At 29.8% G+C, this 26,254-nt stretch overlaps 1 protein-coding gene across 1 annotated transcript in view; it reads right to left on the bottom strand.

The window, feature by feature from the left end:
- The window catches only part of LOC107455582 (uncharacterized), a 53,805-nt gene that overhangs the window by 23,882 nt on the left and 3,669 nt on the right, over nucleotides 1-26,254 (bottom strand). The window contains exons 2-11 of the mRNA XM_043042609.3: nucleotides 23,061-23,224; nucleotides 21,844-22,040; nucleotides 20,926-21,055; nucleotides 19,713-19,829; nucleotides 19,189-19,248; nucleotides 17,083-17,151; nucleotides 16,381-16,485; nucleotides 15,114-15,235; nucleotides 7,883-8,442; nucleotides 6,808-6,992 (exon numbers count right to left, since the gene is read on the bottom strand). Of these exons, the coding sequence (XP_042898543.2) occupies nucleotides 6,808-6,992; nucleotides 7,883-8,442; nucleotides 15,114-15,235; nucleotides 16,381-16,485; nucleotides 17,083-17,151; nucleotides 19,189-19,248; nucleotides 19,713-19,829; nucleotides 20,926-21,055; nucleotides 21,844-22,040; nucleotides 23,061-23,224 (1,709 nt within the window). The remainder of the gene's footprint in view (nucleotides 1-6,807; nucleotides 6,993-7,882; nucleotides 8,443-15,113; nucleotides 15,236-16,380; nucleotides 16,486-17,082; nucleotides 17,152-19,188; nucleotides 19,249-19,712; nucleotides 19,830-20,925; nucleotides 21,056-21,843; nucleotides 22,041-23,060; nucleotides 23,225-26,254) is intronic.

Below are 26,254 nucleotides of genomic sequence, written 5' to 3'. Positions count from 1 at the left end.
CCCCCTGCAGTTAATATGGATAAATATTTCAAATACTAATTGCTATTCTAATGATTTTTTTTGTATCTTTAAAAAGTCTACTTACGTACTAGCAGAAAATGTTAACTTATAATTTTATTATCATTCCTTTGTTTATTACTGTATTGGGAGCAATTTGCACCATACCAACATGGATTTGCAAATATACATTTGATAATAGTTTATGATAGTTCTACACTTACGTAAAAAAAAAGAAACATTTTTTAAAAAAACTCAAATTTTTAGGATACAGAAAATTTCTTGTTTTTCAAAAAAAAAGGGGGAAAAAATAGTCTAAATACTTTAAATTTTTTTATTTGGAAAAGAATCTATTTTCGTAAAGAGCAAACAATTACAACTCAACCATAATCAATAAAACAAATTAAAAAAGTTTTGATGCTTTTTATATCAAATATATTAATATTTAAAAGAAATCCACTCTTAAGAGGACACTACATTGTATGAGAAATCCTGCAAGGCAAATTTCCTTTCAACTACCTAAGTAATTTTTAAAAAAAATAGAGTGAGTTCCAATAAAGCAAGAGTGTATCATGAAGTTTCAAATGCTGCAAACATAATTCTAAAATACAAACAAACTACAGGACCATTGCTTAGGATTACGCAATGTGGCAATAATTTATAATTTGTTTGCATTTTGATAATTTTGAAATTTTTTTTCTCCCGCATTTGAAACTTTCTCTTGTCTAAATTTTAAAATATCAATGGAGGTGAAACATCATGAAAAGTTATTCTCTGAGGTCGTCTTACACAATTGAAATTAATATAGGAGAACTGAAATAAAAACCAAACGAAATTTCAAAAATTAGCATGCCAGCAAAAACAGTACTTTTTCAGGGGATACACTGCCTTGCTAAAATGCTGGGATTTTTATGAACATGAGTTAAAATTCTTGATGGTCCTGTCAAAAAGTGCAATTCATGATGGTCCAACATCATTTGATGGTTCACCATCATCCCACATTTTCCATTATGTGTTCATGGTTTTTGACATGCCAACAAACTTCAATCAATCTACCAACCAACATTTGATTTCTAAGAAACTATGCTGAAAATTTGCTACTGTTCAACATGAACAAACCATCAGAACAAGTTGCTATTCTAATGTAAGTCCATCGATTGAAAACCATCAAAAATTTTGACTTGAGTAGTCAGTGGTTCAACCAAAGGTCATGAGGTCCCATAATGGAAGACAAAATAAGAATAAATACATAATACTACAAAATTCAAAGATTAAAGTAAAATCCAGGGAAACACAATTATAAATATATAAAAAACCACTTAAGCCAAAAGTACTTAGAATAACACATTAGATCTACAAATTGAAAGTTACAGATAAAATAACTAAAAAAAATTTAAATTGCCAGATTCTTAAAATAACAAAGTTAAACTAAATCATCCCAATGCTGTCCTCTCTTGAAAAAGATTTCAATGTTATCCTCCTTTGAATAAAAATGAAAATATAAATGAATGAATGCATTATGAAAAAATATAATCTAGTGCTGCCATCTATATTTGAACAAAATCCTTTCTTCCCCGCATAGGTCGACTTATGCGCACTTCAATATGGACTGAATTAAGTAAACTTCTTTAAAACATTTAGAATTAAAAGATTAATTACAAAATTCTAAAGGAAAATTATTATCCAAAGTAATTCTGAAATTATAAATAGCTGTAAGAAAATCTGTTTTATTATTACAAATAGAGTCGTCTTGATCACTTATAAATCATGACTGATGTGTGACTCGTAAGTCACATAATTATGCATTTTAATCTGTGATCCATAAACCATATTCATAAGAATAAGCAGCATGCGATATTTAAATTTTGTCAATATGAGGTTATCAGGGGTAGAAGTGACCAATCAGAAAAAAATTTGATTGTTTTGAAAAAAATATAGGATTTTCTAGAAAAAAAAATATAGGATTTTCTGGAATAAAAAATAGGGCAAAAAAGATCTAAATTAAATTGAAAAGTATGGATCATATATGAATAACTTTAAAACTTAATTATTTAACACTATAAAAATTCGATAAAAAAATTATATAAACAATTTTCCGCAGCTGAATGGTGACAATAAAATCATACATACCTTATTATTGCTTTAAAAATTAAAAATCACATAAAAAAATTGACTTTATCAAACTAATGACTTTTTCAATAATTAACATTTTATTTACTCCTCTTTATTACATTAAATTATTTCAAAAATTATGCAGCATTGTTTTTATATTCATTTATCATTCTGCAAAGTCTTTAACTTTTTGTTGCCAGCATCAATAAGTGCTTATCCAGTCTCAATATCAGCCATAGATTTCCGTTTGAGTCCTTGTTTTAGCCTCTGGTTTCCTTCTTCAATCATAGCCTGAGCTGAATAAACATTTTCCTTAAAACCTTTCAATTTCTCCTCAGTTGATTTTTTTACAGAAGTACTGGGCCTAGGCTCTAAACTTTTTTCCTTGAGGTTATTGAGCTTTTCCTTTTCTGCCTTATATTTGCTGTGGGCTTCTTTGTAGAACTGGATCATCTCTTTTTGTTATTTCCATACAAGAAGCATTTTTTCTAACTGAATCTTTTATAAGTCTTAAGCCTACTAGCGTGTTTAAATTCATTCTTGACCTTTCATTTGTCATAATTCGTTTGCTAATTGAAAAGCCACATTCCACAGAGGCTTGCCAATGAGAAACAGAGAGGACTGCCTTCACAAGTTTAGTTAAAAAGGGATATTTTAAATTACCATTACCATCTTTAAGAACAAACACATTGTTCCAATACTTGTCAATGGGAATGTTTTCAGTTTCCTCGGGAACATCTTCATTTGCATACAAATGCCACTCGTCAGTCAGTTTATCAACACAGTTCTGTGGTACGATGTGGGGTAGCATGTTACACAATCTTCTGATTGTAGGCAAAATATTCACTACAGCTTCTTTCTTCACAATAGGGTGTAAAATTTGTAAGGATTGTAACAGTCTATTTTTCAAAGGCAATTTCTGGAGGAGGTATTCAATTATTATAACATAAAATTTCTTAGCATTAAATAGAAATAACTCCTTTTCTTCACTTTTTACCAAGTTAAGTACCCTACGAACATTATTGCCCACATCGATCTTTTTTAGGGGCAAGGCATCTTTGTTCAAATCTACCTCAAGTAATTTGTCGCCACCTTTGTCTTTCAAAACTTCTTCTTTAATAAAGCGTCGCATGGTTTTTATTATCAAATCACATAACTCATTGTATAAAGTGTGAATCAATGAGTTTTTTTGTTGTAATAGCTTTAAAATATTATCAAAAATTGATCCAACACTGATAAGGAAATGCAAATAAGCTGATAATAAAGGATCTTCTAAAACTTTTTTAATGCTTGGAAATCTATAAAGCTTTACCAAACTACTTTTCTGTTTAGGTAGATCTTCTATAAAATACTCCTTTAAAGGAGGCAAAAGATGCAGGACTCTTTCGCAGACAGTATCAGCAGAAAGCCATCTGTTGCTCACATATCTCAACACTTTAGAATATTCACAACCAAAATGATCAATTTCTTTTTGGAGATCCTTTTTCCTGGAAGGAAATTTGGAAAACCATGAATAAATGTTTTCCAAAAAATCAATAATATTCCCAAATTCTTCAATAGCTAAACCTTTTCCAAAGGCATTATGAATAACATGTAAATTACATGTACCCACATTTATTAATCCATACTTCCTAATTTCTGTAACTTCTTTGTCGAATAGTTGAAAAACACATTTATTAACATTTGGCCCATCAGACCCAAGCATCACTATATGCTTTAAATCTATTTCACAAGAATTTAGAATTGATTTTATTGCATTAAAAATGTTGAGAGCAGTTGCATGCCCCAACAGTTCTGAACCCAAGTATCTCTCGGATATACCACCATCACAAGAGCACCAATATCGAATGTGCACATCAAGTTGTTTCAAGTTTTGCTCATTAAGGGTCTCATCAAACATTAATGAGTAATAAGGTTTTTCTCTTTTAAATTCGTTGGTGATTTGCTTCAAAAAGTAAGGACCAAGTCCATGTGATATAGAATAAGACACTTTGGTGGAACATAAGGTCATCCCAGTGCACAAATTTGAGTCTGGGAAGACAGATGAAAATACTTCTTTTATAGCATCCTGCGATAAAAAGGAATAATTGTTCAGGGCAACATGGATTGTCCATATAATTTCAGATCGCAATATTTTGTCTTCAGAAGTAAGAGTCCATACTTTTTTTGATTTAGTAGAGCTGGATCCTGGCTCCAAACAAACACTATTGCCAGCAGCAATTACGAGACGCTTTTGAGAAATATCCTTTTTCTCATTAAAAGCCTTTTTATGTTTTTTAGTGCCTGAATGCTGCAAAAGCTGAATTTTGCCACTATTGCTGGTGTTTACAGTAGCCAGACAAACAGTACAGTAGGCAGAATATTCATCTTTACCTTTTTGGCACCAGTCTTTAACTTTACCATTATTTTTATCCTCAAAATCAAGCCAATCATCACGAAATCGTGTCAAATGATTTGGCATCTTTTAATTGTACTTATAAATTAAATGGATTAAATGCAATAAATATAAAAATAAATTAATCAAAGATAATAAAATAAAAACTTAAATAATCTAATTGAAAGTTAACATTTTGAACAAAATATTAACATAATAATTTAGTTTGCCATTTACTCAGAAAAAAAAGTCATAGAAAGTAGTATAAGCTTAGAAAGCACTAAAACTAATTTTCTGTGTAGTCAATGACAACACTCACTACTTCCAAAGGGTAACTTAAAATGGGTGATGAAGGTCCAATCAGGTAACAAGTTATATTCACTCCTCTGAATGAACCAATGGAAGTTGACAGAAAAACTCCCCCAAAAAGAGGAGGAGACAAAATTAGTTAGGACAATTCCTGTTACTTCCTATAGCACGTGTGTGCTTTAAAGTTAATAACATGCTATATTTAAATTGCGTAATTAAAAATTAATTACAAAAATAAATAAGAATAAAAAAAGTTTAAGTTAAGGAAAAATTTAATTTATAACAAAAACATATAATGAAAACTTACATTGTAAAGAATTTAGAATGATGTAATGTAAATAAAGAAGGGTTGAGGAACGCGTCCTCTCTCCACGCGAGTCAGTTTGGAAGTGAGTATGAGGGGGGTTTACAACCGGTTATGCTGGCTGGATTTAGAAACGTTGGAAATGGATAATAACTCAGTATTCGGCGCGAAGCGCCGCTAACTGATTCATCTAAATTTAATAGGCATAGATTAGGTAGTCATAAATTGAATAAGGTACAATGATATGATTGAGTGAAAAAAGGATTGGAGAGACTCCATTTAAGAGATAAATCTATATACAAGCACTAGCACAGTTAATTATTTACAGGATGAATAATATTAATAAGCAAAAAATATTAAAGTCAAGATAAACTATATACAAAATTATTTACAAATTACTTTAATAGATACGAAATTATTTACATTATAATACATGGGGTAATCTAGGTAGCAAAAAACCATTGGTGTTATTGTTAATATAGTGACCCGGCCGTCCCAGCAAGTCACCGCTCGTGCCGGGTTGCTCACTATTCTTAGGCTTACAGATCTCTGGCTCCCCTGGATCGGACCCTGCGAACAAGGTTTAGCTGGATTTACCTCGCTTCAGTTCGTTTTGGAGTGGTCAGGAGGGTTGTCGAGGTACATACTTGGGGACTGGGTGTTTGCCGAGGCACACCACACTTCCATAGAAGAAAATAAAACTGGTGAATAGAAAAAAAACTGACCTTGAGGTGTCTTCATCTTTGAATAGAATGAGTGACCCATGGATATTGAGGAGAGATACAGCAGATAAGGAAAGAAAGAGTTTGACAGACAACTGCAATTTCCACAAAACCCCCCTCTGACTTTTTTAGTGACATTGATAAATAATACTCTATGATACATTCCATTCATGCTACTACACTACTGGTTCTCTGTTATTTCACCCTTTATTGACAAAAGGGGTGTTGTTCCACAAATCTACCCAGGCCCTAACAATAGGAGTCCACACACTAACTTAGTCATTGTACCTTGAAACTTTTGTTAAACAACTACAAGAGATAGGGAGGGGGGGGGGAGAACACTATTTATGTGTTCACTTACCCATTGTCATTAAGCAGTATTGAGGACAAGTGAATTTCAAAATGATCATGACTATCTGAGGAAAGAAAAATCTAGAAAATTGTCTTCTATAGTAAAAAAAAAAAAATATTAGAGGGAAAAAAATATAGGCCAATTTTGAAAAATATAGGAAATAAAGGAAAAATAGGAGGCTTTCTTAGCTTTTTATAAAAATATAGGAAAAATAGGAAATATAGGAGGACTTCTACCCCTGGGTTATTTGTAAATTGCAATTATTACAAACCACAAAGTGTACAATGTGTAAATCTGTAAATAAAATTTGCTATTTTTAAGTTGCAAATCTGCGATTATGATAGAAATGCATGATTTAAAAATTGCAACTATATAAAATGTAGTTGAAGTTTACAAATTGAGTGAATACAACTGATGATGAAAGTATTCGTAAAACCTACAAATTGTGAACCATAAATAGAAATAACAAAAATTATTGACTTTGACGTGTCTTCTCCAATAATTTGGATAACGCATCTATATAAATTATGATACATCAAAAGAGTAAATACAAATTAATAAGAAATCTTCAAAAAAATAATTTCTAAAAATTTTAAGAAGTTGGACAAGTGGGAATATTATAAGTTGTAAAACTTACGTTGGCTGCTGGGGAAGACTCCAGCTTCGTGGCTTTTCTCAAAAAGACAGGATCAATATCAGTTTCCTTGTTACCGGCAATTTCATTGGCTAAATCATGAGCACTGGGTCTGCGTCCATGAAACTCCATGCGCTCATGACCCCAATTGTACATCAGAGTGCTTGATCTTTCACCATTTCTACCATCTGTATAAATAAAATACAATATAAAGTTAGTCGAAAATGTAGTAATAAGTAGACAAATAAAATTTCAATAGCTTTTGATTTAACTATCCAATTTTCAAATGTTTGAGACCAATAGATAATAGATTCAGCCAATGAGAAGGCAGAGGATTTTTTAGTGTAAGTTTTCAACTTTTCGAGTAGGGGCAGAGAAGTGGAAGGATTTTTTGTTTGGAATTTGAAGTGCGCCCACAATAAGATTTAAGATTTTCATTTCCTCTTTTCAGCTATCGCTACAGCAGTGCAGCTCAAAATATTTATAATTTGTAACTCTTGTAACATTTATAATTTGTAACTTGTCTTTTATAATTGGTAATTTTTTGTATTTCATTGTTTAACTTGATATTAATGTTCTGCTACAAGGTCAAATTCATGTAAAAAATTGTGTTTAATCTTAGAGAAATTAATCAACATTAAGATTATGTAAAATAAATTAAACTACTCATGATTCTTATTTCTAGAAAAACTTCATGTTTATATTTCTGGTGGAGGGGATTTAGAATAGGCTATAGAATATAGACTATAGAATATAGGCTATAGATTTAGAATAGGCTTTAAAAATTTAATTCTAACCGATTTTAACTTCTACTTCACCCCTGCAAAATTTCCAATACATTTCTCAATTCACTATACATCACCCACACACAGATTTACGTCTTTTACTGTTATTCAATTTTGTATCCCTTCAACATTTAAGTGTTATGCAAAACATATTTATCAGTGGTCTATGGACTACTTTACTATCTACGGAAATTCCGCAATCGTCGGACAATATGAATTCTGAATATAAACTAAAACATGCTTTTTTAAAGATAATACAATCAACAAAATTTCAAATTATTTCCATACAATACCTGATACACTCAACGAAGAATCACTCTTTTCCAAAGAAATCCTTCTGTCTGCCTCACCTTGATTTATTCCGTTTGAATGTCTAAAATTTTCTTTTTGCATTGGGGAAACATTTGTAGCAAAAGACGCTGAGTCATTCTCTTTACCGTCACACGTTTGACCACTTTTGAATGGAAAAGGAGTCCCCTGTTCGATCGAATTGTTGTTAAATTCTTTAAATAAATTATCGGCTAAATTTTCTTTCGACGACGACAAATATCTTTCATGTTCTCCAATCGATATGTTTACCAATTCCGGAGCCTTGGCTTTGCGAGAGGAGTCGTGAGAGATGCTGCGTCCGTAGTGGTCTGTCAATTTTGTAGAAAATATTCCGTTCACCAAATCGTCGATGCTGACGGGGGACTTTAGAATAATGGGTGATGCTCCACTAACTGTCGCCCTTCTTTGAATGCCGGTCGACGTGGTGCTTTCGATTAACCTGTACTGCATGGGGAAATCTTTGGATAGCTGTAGCTGAGTAGAAATTGGTAGAAATGCAGAATCATCATCTTGAAAATCATTTCTATGCAAAAGAACAAAAATTTCATGAATAAGAAAATGAATGAAAATATATTTTAATACCAAGTCAATGTGAAGTGTTAACCCATTCAGACCGAATGGAACATATACATCCCTAAGATTAAACTTTATTCCCCAATGGAAAAACAGATCCCAATTTTGCATGGGTTTTAATGTTTTCAGGGTTCTTTAGGCATTAGGGAATAAAAATGTGACAAAAGAAACTTGGCAACACTCTCATATTCAAAATGATAGACTTCTGTTTGTGAGTAGGTCAGTCAATCTCTTTTAGTTTACATATTTTCTGAATTTTGAGCTAAGTACAACTATACTTTGTGTAAAATAGGTATGTTTGTTCTTATTAAGTAATAATTGTACCTATTTAGAATCAGATTTAGAAAGTTTGACTCATTTTATTTGGTGAGATATAGTGTCCCAATCATTGGGACAATATATCCCAAATGTACTTAATGTATATACCCCAAATGTATATCCCATTAGTGATAAAAATATTAAAAGACAAAATTTTAGTTTTTGTTTCATAACATCAACTTCTGGTTTCGATGACTTCTGGTAAGAATAAATAATTCGATGCACTTATATTTTCCATGCGATATATAAGTATTTTAGCAATATTCAAGAGGACATATTGTCCCAGGAGATTTCTGGGCAAACAGGAAAGTGAAACACTTTAAACTCATAGAATACTTATTTTAATGCTGCAAAAGTCAGGTCGAAAGGATGCAATTAAGTGCGCTGTGCATCATAAAAACTCCACTTCTATACATTACTTAGTTCATAATACAGTAGGGAACCGATTTTCCGGAATGATCGGGACCGTCGCTATTCTGGATAACTGATTTTTCTGGTTTTCTGAATCGCTACAAAAAGCCGTATTTTTTATTGTTAAACCCAACTAAAAGAAAAAAAACATTTGGAAATAATTTGAAAAAAAAAAAGAAAAAATGATGAAGTAATACAGTAATGATTATTTCCAAAATGATGGTAAGGTAAACATCTATCAAAAAAGAAAGAAAAATCCTAAAATCGTATAGGGAAAAAAAACATTTTTTTAAAAAAAATGGTGGGAAAATTTATCGAAGTTCGTTCAGGTTTTTTGGTTTTCTGATTTCCGGATAACGGGTTCTGTACTGTACTAAGAATAAGTTAAATCCACAATATTATTAATACAGAAATGTACAGTCCGTAAAAAAAAAAAAAAAATATCACCCTGAATAACTTTCGTTCTAATGATCGGATTTTCACGAACTAAGTGTTAGTCTTAATGGTTCCTGGGGGTGACCTCAAATATGCTAATTAATTAGTGCTAACTATTAATTAAGTTACGAAATCAGACACAAAAACGTACTTTCTCTGAATAAACATATATTTTTTCTTACATATTTGGATTTTCAACCTTCAAAATATAGGGGGTAGCCGCAATCTGGGAAATATGGTCCCCATAGTTTGGTCAGGAGAACGATCCAAAGTTCGTACCCCTTAATGTTAATTTCACTTTTTACGTTTTTAGTCATATTTTAAAAACTAATAAAGCAATTCGAAGAAAATTTCATCCAGTCATAAAACTCATTTACCCAAAGATAATTTCACGAAAAAAATAATTTTTAATAATTGTTAATTATTTTTTATTATTTAGTTAAATTAAGGATGAAAAATTTTTGAATTATAAGGTATGAATTTTTTTATACCATATCAATCTACATATTTTTCAATTGAAAAATCTAAAGTTTCAACTGTTTTTATTTATTAGAAGCTGAGAAAAATTAAAATTAATTATTTTTAAAAAAATAATTTGGTGACAATGAAGAAATGATTAAATGGGGCGATTAATATTAAAATGTGATAAACTTGCGAGGAACTTGACTTCGCGCGCTTAGCATAAAATTTCATTCATATTTTTTTCGCTAATAATCGTTTGCTTATCTTTTCATTTTTATTTTTTTAAGCTATAAAATACGATGTTTCTTTTTTAGTCGTCTAAAATTCTATTTGCAATTTAGTAAAGAAATTTGAATAAAACATTTTATTGAATAAAATACATTTTATTCAGAGAATGTGGAGTTTTATAAAAGCATGCTTCTGATAGAATATGATTATACAACAGATTGTGCTTCTTTAATGTGATTATTTTTTCTTTTTTTTTTTTTTCTTTCTCAATAACTGATAAAATTTCAATAATATACATACGAATGAATAAATTTGGAATAAAATATTCATCAATTTCTTGAATATATACTTTATAAATATTAATAAAAATACGTAGTCAACATTTTAAGCATCTCTCACAACATCGCAAATTTTTCAAAATCTTATAGGGTAAACTAACCAGTGAAGGATACTTAAGCTTAGCTTGTCTTTAAAAAAAAATCATAAAAATTTCAAAATTTGTAATTTTAGCTAAATGACGTATTTGTTATTAAATACATGTCGACATATTTGTTATTAAATGCAAATTATGTAAAAAAAATTAGATAACTTACATAATATTGTTTTAAGCTTTTGGTGGTTTAAATAATAAGTAGTAAGATAACCAAGTGAAGGAACAGTTCTTAAATTGAATAAACACTAAATTTTCCAGTGAATGAACACTTAATTTTGAGAATGTTTGATGCTCGTTAGGAATCCTTAGGCCACACAGATATCTGTCGCCCTGTAGATGCCTGAATTGACGGATGTTAACACAGGCGGGCATTAGGGAAAAAAAATCTTTTAAGTTTTCGGGCCCCCATTTCAGTATCTTAAGGGCTTACGAACTCTGTTTAAAAAGAGAGTATCATATCAGATATATATATATAAGAAAACAAAAATAATCATAGTAGCAGTATTTGGTGGTAAATGTAGCTTATCGTAATTGAAGAATATGCTGTGCGACATTTTATGGTGAATTTGCGAACGTAAGTTTCAGAATGTATCGAAACATGTGGATGCAAGGGCGCCGGCAGGGGGGTGCAAGGAGGTGCACTTGCAACCCCTGGCTTTTTTTAAGACAATTAAAGAGATACGGAAAAACAATTTTGTTATAAAATTTTTTTATTAAAAATATTTTTATTCGAAATCAAATAATTAAGTAATCATTGATTCATAAACAATTGAAGAATTGTTTAATCAAACAAGAATTATAATCATCTTGTTTGCTGTCCAAATCTGTTTATAACGTTTTCAATAAATTCTGAGTCATCTTTGATTCTTTTCTTATGCACACTGAGCATGCACAAACTACTTAATATTTCGTGCGACATTGTAGATTTATTCCATGTTTTGATGCTTCGCATTGCGTTCAATTGTGCACGTAGTAGCTGGAAGAGTTAGGCCAATTTTGATTGCCTCCTCTACAGCTGGAAGAAACGGTGTGGCCTCAATAACTAAATCGATGTATTCGAAGGATTCGTAAGAATTTTCTCTATTCCTCCACATTTTGTACCACGTTGTAGCTTCAGTGATGAAATTCGATGAGAGCAGATCTTTATACACAGTATATATATCTTTTAAAACTTCAGGATATGACGCTTTGTCCAGTTTGCTCATCGCATTCGGGTAAAGCTGTAAGAGTGAAAATACTTTTCATTGTATAGAAGAAAAACGGTCTTTCAAAGAAGATATAATGGAGTCCAAATAAGGAATAAAGATTGATCTCCTGAAAAATTCTTCTTCGTTTTCTGAAGGCACATTTGATCTATGAACTAGTCTAGATGCCACTCGAGGTCGATTCATTTCAATGCCTAACTCTTCGCAAATGTGTTCTGCTTTCGTGAAAATTGCAGTAAACTCTTCAGAAGCATTGTTTTGATGAATTTGCTGCACCTCTATCAATTTGACTACATAATCAGTTGCTTCTTTTAGATCTGTGTTTACTTTTTGCAACTTATTGCACACAGGTTCAAGTTTGGCAGAATAAGTAGCAATAACAAAAAGTGATACAATGTATGCTGGCATTGTAGCAGCTGATAAAAGTATATTAGCTTTCACTTTGGTGTCTTTGCTGTCTGTAAGGCCCTCAAAAGCTTTTATAATTGTAACAAACTTTTCAGAAAATCGTCTGGTACTCTTGTACTTTTCTGACCAGCGTGTTTCACAGCGTGTGACCAGCGTGTTCCTAACATCCCTTTGCTCACAGAGCAAAGGGATGTTAGGAACTCTCTGAGGGATGTCACAAGGTACTTTCTCTGAAAAGCTAATAATTTCCTTCGTTGTCCCTACAGTATTCTGTACTCCCTTAACGCGGTTTAAGTCGTTGATCACGAGATTCAATACATGTTTGCACAATGAAAAAACACATCTTTAGGATATTTGTCTCGAATCAATTTTTGAACTCCACTTTCTTGGCCAGCCACAAACACGTTAGTATACGAAACTACTGTTTGTAGTTATTTGTGTTTCAAAGTCAGTAGCTACTGCTTCTCGTGGCAAGATTTGCAAGTGCAACACGAAATTCGAACTTTTTTTAAAAAAAATAATGAAGAAATGAATCTTGAAAAAAAATTAGCAGATGAAAGTATATGTAATAACAAAACAAAATGTAATAACAGAATTTTTTTAATTTTTTCTTCTTTTTTTGGGGGGGGGGGATTAGTTTGTTAGAGGGTTGCACCCCCTTTTAAATTATTCTGCCGGCGCCTTTGTGTGGATGCTATTTGCCAATCATCCTTATCCAAAGAAAACCATGTAACGTAAATATCTAGCAAAATGAAGCAATTTTTTAAACAATGAATCATACAATATGCAACATATTATTTCAATATCTTATTCTTAAACGTAACATATTTCAATGTTTTTAAAATGCCACTAAACATTCAGCAATTCATTGAGTTATAAAAAAAAGAAATATCGTAAATTATAGAAAACCTTGTGAATGTGCATTAGAATTACTATACAATCTACATTTTATTTTTCAAGCACTTTTTTTTTCTTCAAACTTTCATGCCTAGAAGACTCGATTAAAGCTGTAAAAATCATTATCCCTAAAATTTTGTATATAGCTATTATAAGTTATGTTAATTTGATTTTAGTATGAAATCCTCGAATAAACATAGCAAAAATAGCATAATCTAAATAATATCAGATAAAAAGTTCATGTATTTAAATTCTAAAAACTTATAAATCGATTCAAATTTTCTTTTCAAAGAAGATTAAAATAATTTTTTTTTCTGCTTTTTGGACATAAATGAACTTAAAAATTGTCTATTGCCTAGAAACTTCGAGATGTTTTCTATTAACTATTAATTAAACCTCTCAGAGCAATCACAAAACATTATTTCAATTTTTTTACAGTCAGAAATTGGTTGCCTAGCAACCTAGTAAAATTAAGCGTTTTTCTTTTGAATCAGTCAATGGGTTATCTTAAAATATTTATTTGCGCAGGCGACTTTTTTTGGCGGTTTTCTGGACTATCGCCAAATATATAAACCTTTATTGCAACCCAATTTACGACCCAATTGTTTTAAAATTTTGTCTACCCCCCCTAATTCAAGTGTCTAGATTCCAAATATGTAAAAAAAAAAAAGATGTTTATTCAGAGAAAGTACGTTTTTGTGTCTGATTTCGTAACTTAATTAATAGTTAGCACTAATTAATTAGCATATTTGAGGTCACCCCCAGGAACCATTAAGATTGACACTTGGTTCATGAAAATCGGATCATTAGAACGAAAGTTATTCAGGGTGATATCTTTTTTTTTTTGCGGACTGTACCAAATAGGAATAGCATTCTTCATCGATACACAAAAATAGCAAAACCAAGTTTGGATTGAAATGAATAATATTGGAAAAAAAAAGGAGTGTCAGATACACAAAAATTTAAAACACAATCTGACTTGCATTTCACAAACTTCCATTTTGCGAATTTCACTATTTTGCAAATTTTTTTAGGGGAACCAAGAAAATTTTGAAACAGAGAAACATTAACTGAATCAGATATTTTGGACAGCGTGAAAAACAATACACAATAAATTGTGAGGAAGACAAAGAAGATGAAGACGGAAATGATGTAGAAGTCACCAAACCTTCATATGCTAAAATCATTTGAAACAATTTGATAATAATTTACAAGATAAAGGTGTATCAATTGCTATTTTAATTATGTTTAGTGTTTATGAATTTAAAACCTGTTTTGTGTTGTTTAAGCATTTCAAATTATTTGGATTTTTAATTTGGATTTAGTGACTTCGTTAAATAGAGGTAGGTCCAACTGTAGATTAAAATTATGTAAATTTCATTTGTAAAACTGAAAACTAAATTAATCTGACAGACATTTTTAATTAATTATATTAAGATATACATAATTTCAGAAAGAGCTCTGTACATACACTGGCAGTTTAAGACAAAGCTTTACACGTGGAAATCCCCTGCTTCAATAAAGATAATATAACAAGCCCAAACTTTAATGTTGAAATTTCAAATAGAGTAACAAGTTTTTAAACATAACAATTCTACGAGTAGAAATCCTGTCACAGACATTGAAAGAGTTACTACATAACATAGTCCAAACTTTAAATATAAATTTCAGAATATGCTTATAAAATATTACTGATGCAGAAAATTTTACATCCAGTTACTATAGAGTAAGTTTAAACAAATTTCAATACAGGTTTGTCTCTACAGAGATAACCTTATTCCTAACTCATGTTTTATAATTCTGAATTGAATGGCGTTAACTGACCTTTCACATTCATTCTCACTTGACTTGACCTCTAAGGGAGAGAGTGGACCATCATCGGGCCAGTTATAACAATTTTTGCTCGTTTTCTTGGATGGTATACGATAAGGACGTAGAATGATGACCTACAAATTAAAAGTCAGTTATAACAATAGCAGATGGAATTCTTGTTATTAGCAAATACAGCAAAATACCGATTATCCAAGTTAACGTGAATGACGACTAACTCGGATAGGGATGATTGGAGGATGATATTTAGTAAAAAAAACTTATTTCTCCTGACAGTGTAGGGAATTAATGATTATTTCTAAAATGATGGTAAAGTAAACATCTCTTAAAAAAGAAAGAAAAAATCCTAAAATCTTACAAGGAAAAAAATTATTATTATTTTTAAATGGCACGAAAATGTATCAAAATTCGTTCCGGTTATCTGGTTTTCCAGATAAGAGGTTCTGTACCGTAGTAGCATTTTGAGTTGACTTTGAAACTCAATGTAACGGGAGACTTCTTGTAATATGCCATACTCGAGCCGTGGTGGTTCACGGGACAGAGCACTCGCCTTCAAAGGAGGTAAACCAGGTTTGAATCCCAGCGATGACTGGCCGAATCGAATTTCCTACTCAGCTTGCATTGACCACAGTGATGACATAAAATATTCTGGGTGGTAGGCGAATCATGGGTTTGAGTCTCCTTGTCGCCACGTTAACCGGGGGAGGCTTTTGTGATTTCCCCCTCCATGTAACGCAGATGGGGGTTAGTTTCCTCAAAAAGTTCTAAATGAAGGTAAATTTATCCTAATACTTAATGCAGGAATTACCTTGTCCTCTAGATTGGTTTCAAAATGAAAAGGCTACCGAGTTCAACATTGGTAGCCGTAAACCTGAAAATCGGGTCGGCTGTCTAACGACGGTTATAAAATATGCCATACTCGTCACATCGATCTATTACTATGTCCAATAAATGGAATCAACAGAGACCTACCCAATAATCTGATTCACATAGGGTTTATTTTCAAAATAAATAAGTAAAATTTAAAAAAAAGGGTTCCAGCTAAGTCTTATTAAAAATGATTTCATAATAGATATAATGAACAAAGTCAAATTTCCATATTAGAAAACCTAAAATACTACTTTTTTTCAGTAATTGTGAAAGACGCATTTGACCAACAGCTCTTTTTAAATTGACAAAGAAGAAATCTCATCTTTGGTCATCGTCTCAACGGAAGAAGTGGTAAAAAATTAATTTAAAAAATATATAAATACAGCATCACCTCTCCGAGCATGTTGATGTGTCGAGGACGTTTTTTCAACGTTAGTTGTAACTCAGTTGAATGTTCAGTCATAGTGGATACTAACTTCTTTTGCTGCCAACCAATCTAAAGAAGTGATAGAAAATAAAATCCAGCAAAATAGTAATGAACGTTTAAAATCAGTCATTTACACAGCAGGCAGTACTATAAAATATTTTATGAGCATTCATTAAGACTATACAATAAAACTATGCATTTTGGGACGAAGTAGTTTTCCTTCATCAGGCAGTTAAACACGACAAGAGGATGATGATAGAAGAAATCAAAGGAATGGGGGATTCAGACAACATAGGTAAGAAGAAAAGATAAAAAGCAAAGCCCGACACCATTAGAGGGATAAGAGTACCGAATTAAAACATCTCCTTTATTTTGAAGATAAATAATTCAAAACCAGATAAATAATTCTAAAACTATTCCCTTTCAAAAGAGAATTAATGTTGCAATTGTGGAATTTGACCTTTAAAAAATTAAGACTTTATAAATAAATTTCATACTGAATACAATTCAATAGATAATAATATTAAACAAAGCTTATTTAACAAACTTGAAATTTTTTTTATAGTTTAAACTGCCTCACTTAAAGAACATTTTAGGAGATGTAATCCATACTCATTAAAAATAAAAGACAAGAGTAGAATAGGTAATCTCATTTGATATGCTTACTATTGTCTGGTAGTTCACTTGAACAATTTCGTCTCCCTTTTCAACTTTGTTACATAATTTAGTTGGACTCTGAAACAAAGTAATAACACATAAATGTTGGTAAGAATTTATTTAAGTAAACGCATTACAGTGAAAAAAAAATAATTATAGAATTATAGTCACTATGACAATTGTACAGTGTGCAAAAAAATAAACGGACCACCCTGAATAGCTTTTGATCTTCACATTCTAGGATTCACTCAATCTTAATGGTTCAAGGAGGTGACTTCAAACATGCTAATTAATTAGTGCAGACGGTATTTTAAGTTACAAAATCAAACACAAAAATGTACTTTCGTTGAATAAACATACCTCTTTTTCAACGGATTCAGATTTTTGACCCCCAAACTATGAGGGATAGACGCAATCTGGGGAGTATGGTCCCAATAGTTTGGTCACTAGAGCCATCAAAAGTTTGAGCCTCTTAATGTTAATTTTACTTTTGGCATATTTTGCTATAGCTTGAGAATTTAAGGAAATTGGAAAACTTTTCTACTCTAATAGAAAATTAATTTATATTTTATATATAATTTTAGTCAGAGTAATTATTAATTATTTTTTTGGTGCGGAAATGCCAGATCCGTTGGCATCATGAAAAAAAAAAAAGATCGATGAATAAAATTTAGCGTCAATAAAAATGATACAAACTGATATGTGTAAAAACAAATTTATCAATTTTGAATGATAAAGACACTTTGAATAAATTAACAATTACATTTTTTCCTTAAGTTCGCATTTAATTTTATATCATAAAAATTAGTTAGCCTTAAAAGATGAGAAGAGGTTCGTTTATTTGAGATGCTTGCTTTTTCTAAAATAACATTCTATTCTTTTAACTTTCAACTTTGAAAGTAAATCATTGATAGCATCGTCTTTAGTGTACTTTGACTGGAACATGAGGTTGCATTGTCAAAAAGAGCTCTCTAAATAAGACTAAGAGCCTTAAAAACTATTTTAAATACATTTAAATCTATGTCATGAATTCTCTCATTGCTTTCCCAGTAGCTGGCAGAGGCTTTAATGGTCTCTCCTAAAGGTTTTCTTCAACACAAAATCTATAGAAAAAATTCTGTGCCTCCCAAAAGTGATTGCAAATAGAGCTGATCTTTCCTGGATGTTTCACTGTATATTCTTTTCTTACTTCTGCTGACTTGCCCAGTATGTCAATTAACATCAATACGTTCTTCAAAACATTACAAATACAATGTTATACTTTATAAAAGAAACTGTATAATTACTTCATGAAAACAACCTGGAACTTCATTAATGTTTAAAAATTTAGTCTGCAACTTTCCAAAACCCCCACACCTACGTCAAGGACTGTTGTTACAATTTGGTACTTGCACTTCAAGAAGAAGATCACAATACTCACACATGTGACCTATGATGTCAGTGCCATCTGATCTTTTTTTAAGCAAAATGGCATGTTAAAGTTGAGCTAAGTTTCTTCATCTAAGTTAGAATGTTAATCAATGTAAAGATAATTAAATACAGATTCGTATGGCAAATGGAATATGTTGAAATATAATTCTTTCTCTGTGAAATATAATTCTCGTTTAAATATAATTCTTTCCATAATTTGATATTTTTTGTTTGTGTACCTGGCAACTTCGATGCATAATTAGTCTGTTTATGTTTCACATGGCTTCGTGCCCGTCTGTGTTGAGTAGGAAATATTTAGTGAAAGAATATAAAATGTGTCACCTAAGAGAATTGATTCTTGAAAAGATTAGCTTACTCAAAACAGAATAGAAAGAACAGTTGCTAAAGTAAACAAAAGCCACGTTTCAACAGCTAATCAGGATCAAGATACCCATACTACGTCATTTGCAGGTATCCCATCGATGGTAGAAACCATAAAATTAATCCACTTACCCAACTTATGTACTTATTAGATTTGTTAATAAAAAATCAGGCTATATACACACATGATACAAATAAGTTGGGATGGTTCAAGTTACAGAATGCAACTCAAGTTTGAGTCTTTTCAGATCAAATTTTATCAAAACAAATACAAAACTATAAGAAAAAAGAAAAAAAAAGAGAATTTTTTTTAATTATACTAACTTGATCTTTAATGCCTCCAATTATATGTACTCCAGAGTATGTGGACTTTATATGTATACCCTAAAAATATTCAATATTCTAATGTAATATATATGCATGTGCACACTTTACAAACAATGATAAAAGCAATCAATAAACACATACAGATATGGAATAATATAAAATTACCGTGTTAATGGGTCATACTAAATTAACTTATTCATTTCAGAGCAAAATCACTATTATTTTGTCTTTATAATTGATTCTTTTAATTAATTATTTAGATAGTCTTATTTTAATAGAAAAAAACCCATCCAATTTTAATTGTAAACTGCAAAAATTTAAAAACATTTGTTTAAATTATATAATATTGAATGACAAAATGGATTGAATAGCTTCTGAATAATAAAATGTTAAAAAATTCAGTTTTAATTCTTTATAACACAGAAACTATTTTACCAATTTTGTTTAAAAATGCATGATAATGAGATATTTAAAATTTAAAAGAAACAAAATAGGTTTTAACAATAAAAGGAATATAATACCAATTCTTCATCTGGTTTCTTCTTTATCACTGCTATATCTAGGGATGCAGGTTGCAGTATCAGAGAGTCCATAGAGTTTTGAACAAACTGATCACATAATTCAGCAATTTGAGCAGACTGAAATGAAGAAGAAAAAACACTTAATGTATACAGGGTGCGTAGCCAAATAATTAAAAAAAAATAAAAAATAAGCACCTTTTAAGCACTAAAAAAATATTTGCAAGCACTTTAAAAAAATATCATAATTAGGCAGGATTGGAAAGTTTTTGACAATTGACCTGGTTTCAAGCGTCATGTAAAAATAAAAAAACCTTTTGACATTTGTAGTTTCAGAGGTTCGTGTGTATGGATCTATTGAATAAACTCCAAAATTAAACTTAATAACATTTATTAAAAATTAGGAAACAAAACATAAAGAAATGATTTCAAGCCGGAGAACCTTGCTTGTTGTCGGTTAGAATATTAATTACTCCTTTTAGGAAGGAAGTAACTACCATAAGCAACGCGATGGCAGCGCCATTTCTAAATTAAAACAAATAATAGTCATAATGATAAATTCTGACATTACAGAATCGTTTTTGACAATTGTTAAAAATCATATGAAATTTTAAATCATGTGAAACGAATTTCGTTTCACAAGCGTTTCCATATGCTACGAACTGACAATGCGCCGAAATAGATTGGGGTTAAATTAATTGTGAAAACGTTGAATAGAACAATGTGAACTGCGTCTTTTTGCATAATTCGTAGCGAAAATCAACATGGTAAGGGAAAAATCTCATTTTGAAAAAGGAAAAATTAAAAACGAAAATAAGCACCTTTAAGCACTTTTTAAAAACACTATGCAACCTGGTATACAGAAATCAGAGTTATTGATGAGTGGTAGTTTTCAACAAATAACATAAAGATATAAACCAGTGGTTCCCATAAGGTACTCTGCGGTACTCTTAGAGTTCCATGGTACGAAAGTTAGGATTTTTTTTTTAACCAGTGAGAATTATATTTATTTACATTCAAAAATACATAATTTATTCTATATTTCAGTCGTTCATATGAACATAATAAATGTGATTTTTGCTTAATACATAGAATTGAATTTTTTAAAAATTTAATGAAAAAGATAAACATTCTTTCCCACTCCCACAAAAAGAATGAACAAGCATTCCAGTATGAGTTTTTTTTTTTTTAAAAAACAAAAAAAAAGGAAGCTTACATTTTTCTTGATGAGCGTGTGTGGTTTTTCTGCAAATTGATCCCTTTGTGTGGTGGATGCAAGTTCAATACTCAGTCTTAAAACTGTCTTTTTCAACTTGATACAGACAGGATCTTGTTGAAAAGGAAGGCTTTAAAAATAAAGTGTAGGATCACATTAACAATTGAACATGTTGATTTTATTCCATTGCAATCATAAAAAAAAAAAATTATATCAAGGTTGTAAACAAATAAATAAGTAAAAAATTTTTTTTTTAATTAATAGTGAAATGCATCAAACAATATCTCATTTTTAGGGAATTTTTACACTCATTAAAAAGGAAGTGAAAATATTACAAATTAAAATAGGATACAACATTTTAATTTTTATAATTGGCATTGAAGGAACTAGAAAATTATTGATAATATGCACAAGTTTATTATCTTAAAAATAAAAGATATTAATCTTATGAAAATAAAAGACCTGAAATTCATTTTAAATAAATATGAAATATTTTTTAAATAATATGAAGATTATGAAATTTAAGAAAGAAAAAAAAATCCAATAGTATCAAATTAATTTAATCAGGAAAGTTTTGAAGAAAAATAGTAAATAAAAATCTCTATTTCTTTCAAAGAAGTTTTAAAGTGAGTACTATGAAAGAGCTTAAAAAATTAAATATTAATCTCACTTCGTTACGAAGCAGCATTATTTAATTTTTTTTTTGTAATATTTCCAAATTTAGAAAACTTTCTGAAATATAAAAAAATTGGTTAGAACATGCAGGATGATGAAGGATTTCCTTTTGGATGAATCCCAAACAGTCGTTTATTAATATTATTCTTAACGTGAAAAAATTATTTAAAAAATTTTTTTTCTGAAGAAAAAGAAATAATGTTTATGGGAAATAATTCAAAGATAAATAAAATTGTTAGATACCGATCCAACCAGGATACAAGAGATTTAACAGAAGTTAAAACTTCGGAAACGGATGACAAAACATTCATTGAAACCCTTTCCTGTTGGTTATTTTGGTCTCGGGGTCCATTCAGTTTCAGATCATTGTGCAAACTACGGGCCTTGCAGCTCAGCTTCACAGCCAACGATTGCAGAGTCTCTGAACTCAAATTATAATGCTGAAAAGAAAAAGGTTAAATTGTCAAACACATTTTGACATTTTAAAATATGGAAAGAATTTTTTTTAAAAACTATTTGTACCATATTTATGAACTAAGAATTAAATTAATGAGTCAAACAATAAATTAAGTAAAAAATTAAGCACTTAACCGGGGTAATTGTAACTCAAATTGAAAAACCCTGAAAATTTCAAGTGCAAAAAAATTTATATCAAGATATTAATTCGTGTATTACACATGTTTCAAATTAACCATAATTTTTTAAACTAACATTTATAATTAAATTACCTACATATGAAGAATATGACACATTTATAGTAACTAAATTCAAGAAAAAACTTACTTCTTACAAGAATCACAATATTGGATTTCAAAATCGTGTGAATATGAATCGCGATATTGGTATTTAAATTTGTGTGAATATGAAACATGATATTGAATTTTAAAAACGTGAAAATACAAATTGCGATACTGAATTTTTAAACCGCGTAAATAATTTCTGCGGCATAATTTCTAGATCGAGTGAATACGAATCACAATGCATATTTTTAAAATTACATATAAATACGAAATAAGTATCACAATATTGGAATTTAAAAACGTGATACATATAATACAATACATAACATATACACGATACGTAAAACAATATAATTTAATCCAAGCAAAAGAAAATAAAGAATTTGTATAAAGTGGCTTTTAAATTAAAGGACCTATCGATATCAGTCACTCACTCATTAGGTTTCAAGAAAAAAAGTCTACCGACTAGAAACTGAAAAGTTAAATTTTCAGGTTTATAAGCATTTATATGGTGTACTACCATTTTTTGTGTATTTTAAGTGCTTGAAAGAAGAATAACTAAATAACATATAAAATGACACAATAAAATACTCAAGTGATAACATTATACACAAATTAAGACAAGATTTTAGTTACTTCAAGTATGCGAAAGTTAATTTCATGGATGCAATTAAAAACTAACATGAGAAAAAAAAAAGAGTTTTTTCTTTTAAGTCTCACCAATTGTCTAAGAAGTTCAACAGCTTCTAATATGAGTGTTTGATGGCCAATTTTAAAAACGTGAAGATCTTCCAAGTCATTTGCAGTTAAATTTAGCAAATGCTGTCCATCGATTCCATTGTTCAAGAAGAATTGAACGTATGGCAGTAAAGAATATTCTAATCCTATAAAAAGAAACAAATTAATAGTCAATAAAAATATGACAACTAAAATATTTTCATCCTGTCGGTACCACGATTGGGTTAAAATGAAGCAAATGTTGCGGAAAAAAAAACAATATAATAATAGAACTTGTCAAATAAACAATCCTAACAAACTGAAGCGGAAGACAGTACCTCAATAAAAACTTCATTCGCTTCAAAAGTATATAAAGAGCAAATAACAGTCGTCATGTTTCAAGCGCTTCGAAAATAGACAGGGGTCTATCCAGACCAGGGTTGGGTTTTTGACGTCAAAAAGTGGTTTTTGACATGACAGGGGTATAATACTGGTTTAAACCGTCAAAATCCCGTCAAAAATGTCAAAAACTGAAGTTTGCCAAGAAAATATATAAACTTCAAAACTACCAACAGTTGCCATGCATTATATTGAAATTTAATTATACTATAGGTAATCAGCAGGTTTTAAAATATTTTTTAATTAAAATTAAGGTAAAATAACAGATTTAAAATCTCAGAAATTTATATTCAAATGCATGTGCAGAAAAATTTTGCACAAAAATTGTTTAAATATTTATATTTAAAAAAATTTTTTTTTTCTTTTTGATACTTAAGAAAATTAAAAGTTTATTACTATGCATTTTTGACATATAAGGAACATATAACTAATATTTATTAGGAACTTACAAGTTATGTTGTATAAATACAAACTTGATATAAGATACAAGTGTATAAAATTTTTTTTTTAATGTTATACCGAATATCTTTATTATCCAGTATGTTAATTTGAATTTAAAAGTAGTTATATTTATGAATAATGATAAGTATAATTCTTATTGTTTATTATATTTATTTATAATTATTACACTTATCATTTTAAAACAATTTTTATCTCTTAATTTTTTTTTCTCCACTTGTATTAAGAATACAAATAATGCATATCTTGAAAGCAAGAAGTAATTATTCAACAGCTGAATATTTAGATATTCAATAAAACTATATCGTATTCAGCAAAATGAAATTCACAAGTATTTGGATAAACTAAATTTTCAGCATAGTAAATAAATAGGCTGAATATACTGTAAATCGACACTAACTACTCTGTGTATTTAACAGAAAGCACTTAAATTTGTATTGTCTTATGTATGTTAAAAAGATTATTAAGAAGATTTAAAAGAATATTAAAAAGATTTCTCTTTAAAAGAAGATGTCTAATGTGCAAAACTGCTAATGTTTATCTTTAAAAATGTCTAATTTTTAGTATAATCTATACTATACACTAAATTTGGTTATAAATAAATTTCTTAATAATATCACTGCAGATTTTCAATAACACATGAAAATGAATACATAATATTACAAAAGATGTGAGCGTTCAAAAGTACAAGATTTTGGTTACTATTCAAAATATAAGTGTTTCTTCAAAATTTTAAATTTATTTTTTCTAGAACATATTTAGAAACACTATCCTTCTTTAAAAAATATATAAATTTTATGTATTAATTAAATTTCACATATAAATATAGGTTTTTGACATTTTCGACATTTTTGACAGTGAGGTTTTTGACGTGACGGTTTAAACCATGGTTTAAACTGTCAAAAACTGTCACATGTCAAAAACCTGCCAACCCTGATCCAGACATTTTGGGAAAGGTCCGGTTTTTGTAAAATTGTGAAAAAACTACTCATAATTTGTGAATCTAAAATTAATGTCAAGTCACTTTGTTTCAACCAGGGTCCTAATTCAAAGAATTTGTACAAATAGAATCCTGTCACTGCAATAATTGCAAAAAACACTTTCAAGGAGTTTTTAAATTTAAAAATTAAAATTATACTTAACACTGTAAAATAATAATAATAAAAAAATTCTATTTTCAAAAATAAATGCCAATTACTACTACAAAACTAGAGATGCAACACATAAATATTCAGTATTTAGCTTATACTGCTCAAATGCCTAACATTCTTTTAGGACGAATATTGAAAACAAAATCACTTACATTTTTAATAATTTCAATTGACATATTTTAAAAAATACAACTTATGGATCACTTATAATGTGTTGCAAATTAAGTTAATTTAAATGTCTCTTAAATTTATAACATTTCATTCAAAAAAATTGACATAAAATAATTTTCAATTAAACAATACTCTTTTAAATAATTGTATGAATAAATATAAATTAAAAAATTATTTATTTACTAAAAGAAAACAAAAATTATTATTTATTTAATGTTAATACGATTGCAAACATATGATGCTTATAGAAGTAGAAATAATTTCTGAGAATACTGTGTTTGCAATTTATAAATTTCATTTTTGATTTTGAAGGAGTTGAGCTACAAAATATAAATAAAAAAAGATAATAGTGAGATAAATTTGCGAAATGAAGGAAATAAATAAAATGCGTGATGAATACATAATAAATAAAACTGTGCTGCCAGACTAACTCTTATGAGACAAAAATAATTTTTATTCGAAGAAAAGCTTAACTATTCTCCTCTCCTGCTACATGCAATCCTATCACTGACATTATCAGCTTCCACGTGATCTGGAAGAGAGGAAAGGATGTCCGAGGAGGAGAGACAGAAAGAAGGGTGCGAGTGAAGACTTCACAAAAACTTTGTGGTTCCTTTAGATACATCTTTCCCCCCAGGGACGTGTAAGATTTGCCACCACTAGATGGCGCTACGAGATATGAACAAAACTTAAGAATTAATTAATAAAGATTCTCTCTTATATTTGGAGTGTAATGTAAAAAGGATTAGAATGTGGAGGGAAGGAGCGAAGCGTTTTTTGACGATGTGATTTGTAATTATTTTTATATACTTAATTTTATGTGTGTGATGTAGCATAGTAGGTATTTAAATAAATTTGTCTTATGCCAAGAAAAGTTTAGTGTGAAAATCATTTCACATTATGAAAATTTGAAAAAGAACCTGCAAGTTTTATGGCAAGGGTTTAAATTCAATTTACAAAGCATTAATAATAAAAATAAGCGAAACAGACCACTGATATACATCTATTTTCAAGACT

This window comes from Parasteatoda tepidariorum, chromosome 5 (assembly GCF_982258835.1).
Source record: "Parasteatoda tepidariorum strain Cologne lab strain chromosome 5, Ptep-v5.0, whole genome shotgun sequence".
NCBI lineage: Eukaryota > Metazoa > Arthropoda > Arachnida > Araneae > Theridiidae > Parasteatoda > Parasteatoda tepidariorum.
Note: the sequence above shows the minus strand (reverse complement) of the source record. Positions and strands in the feature narration are given on the sequence as shown.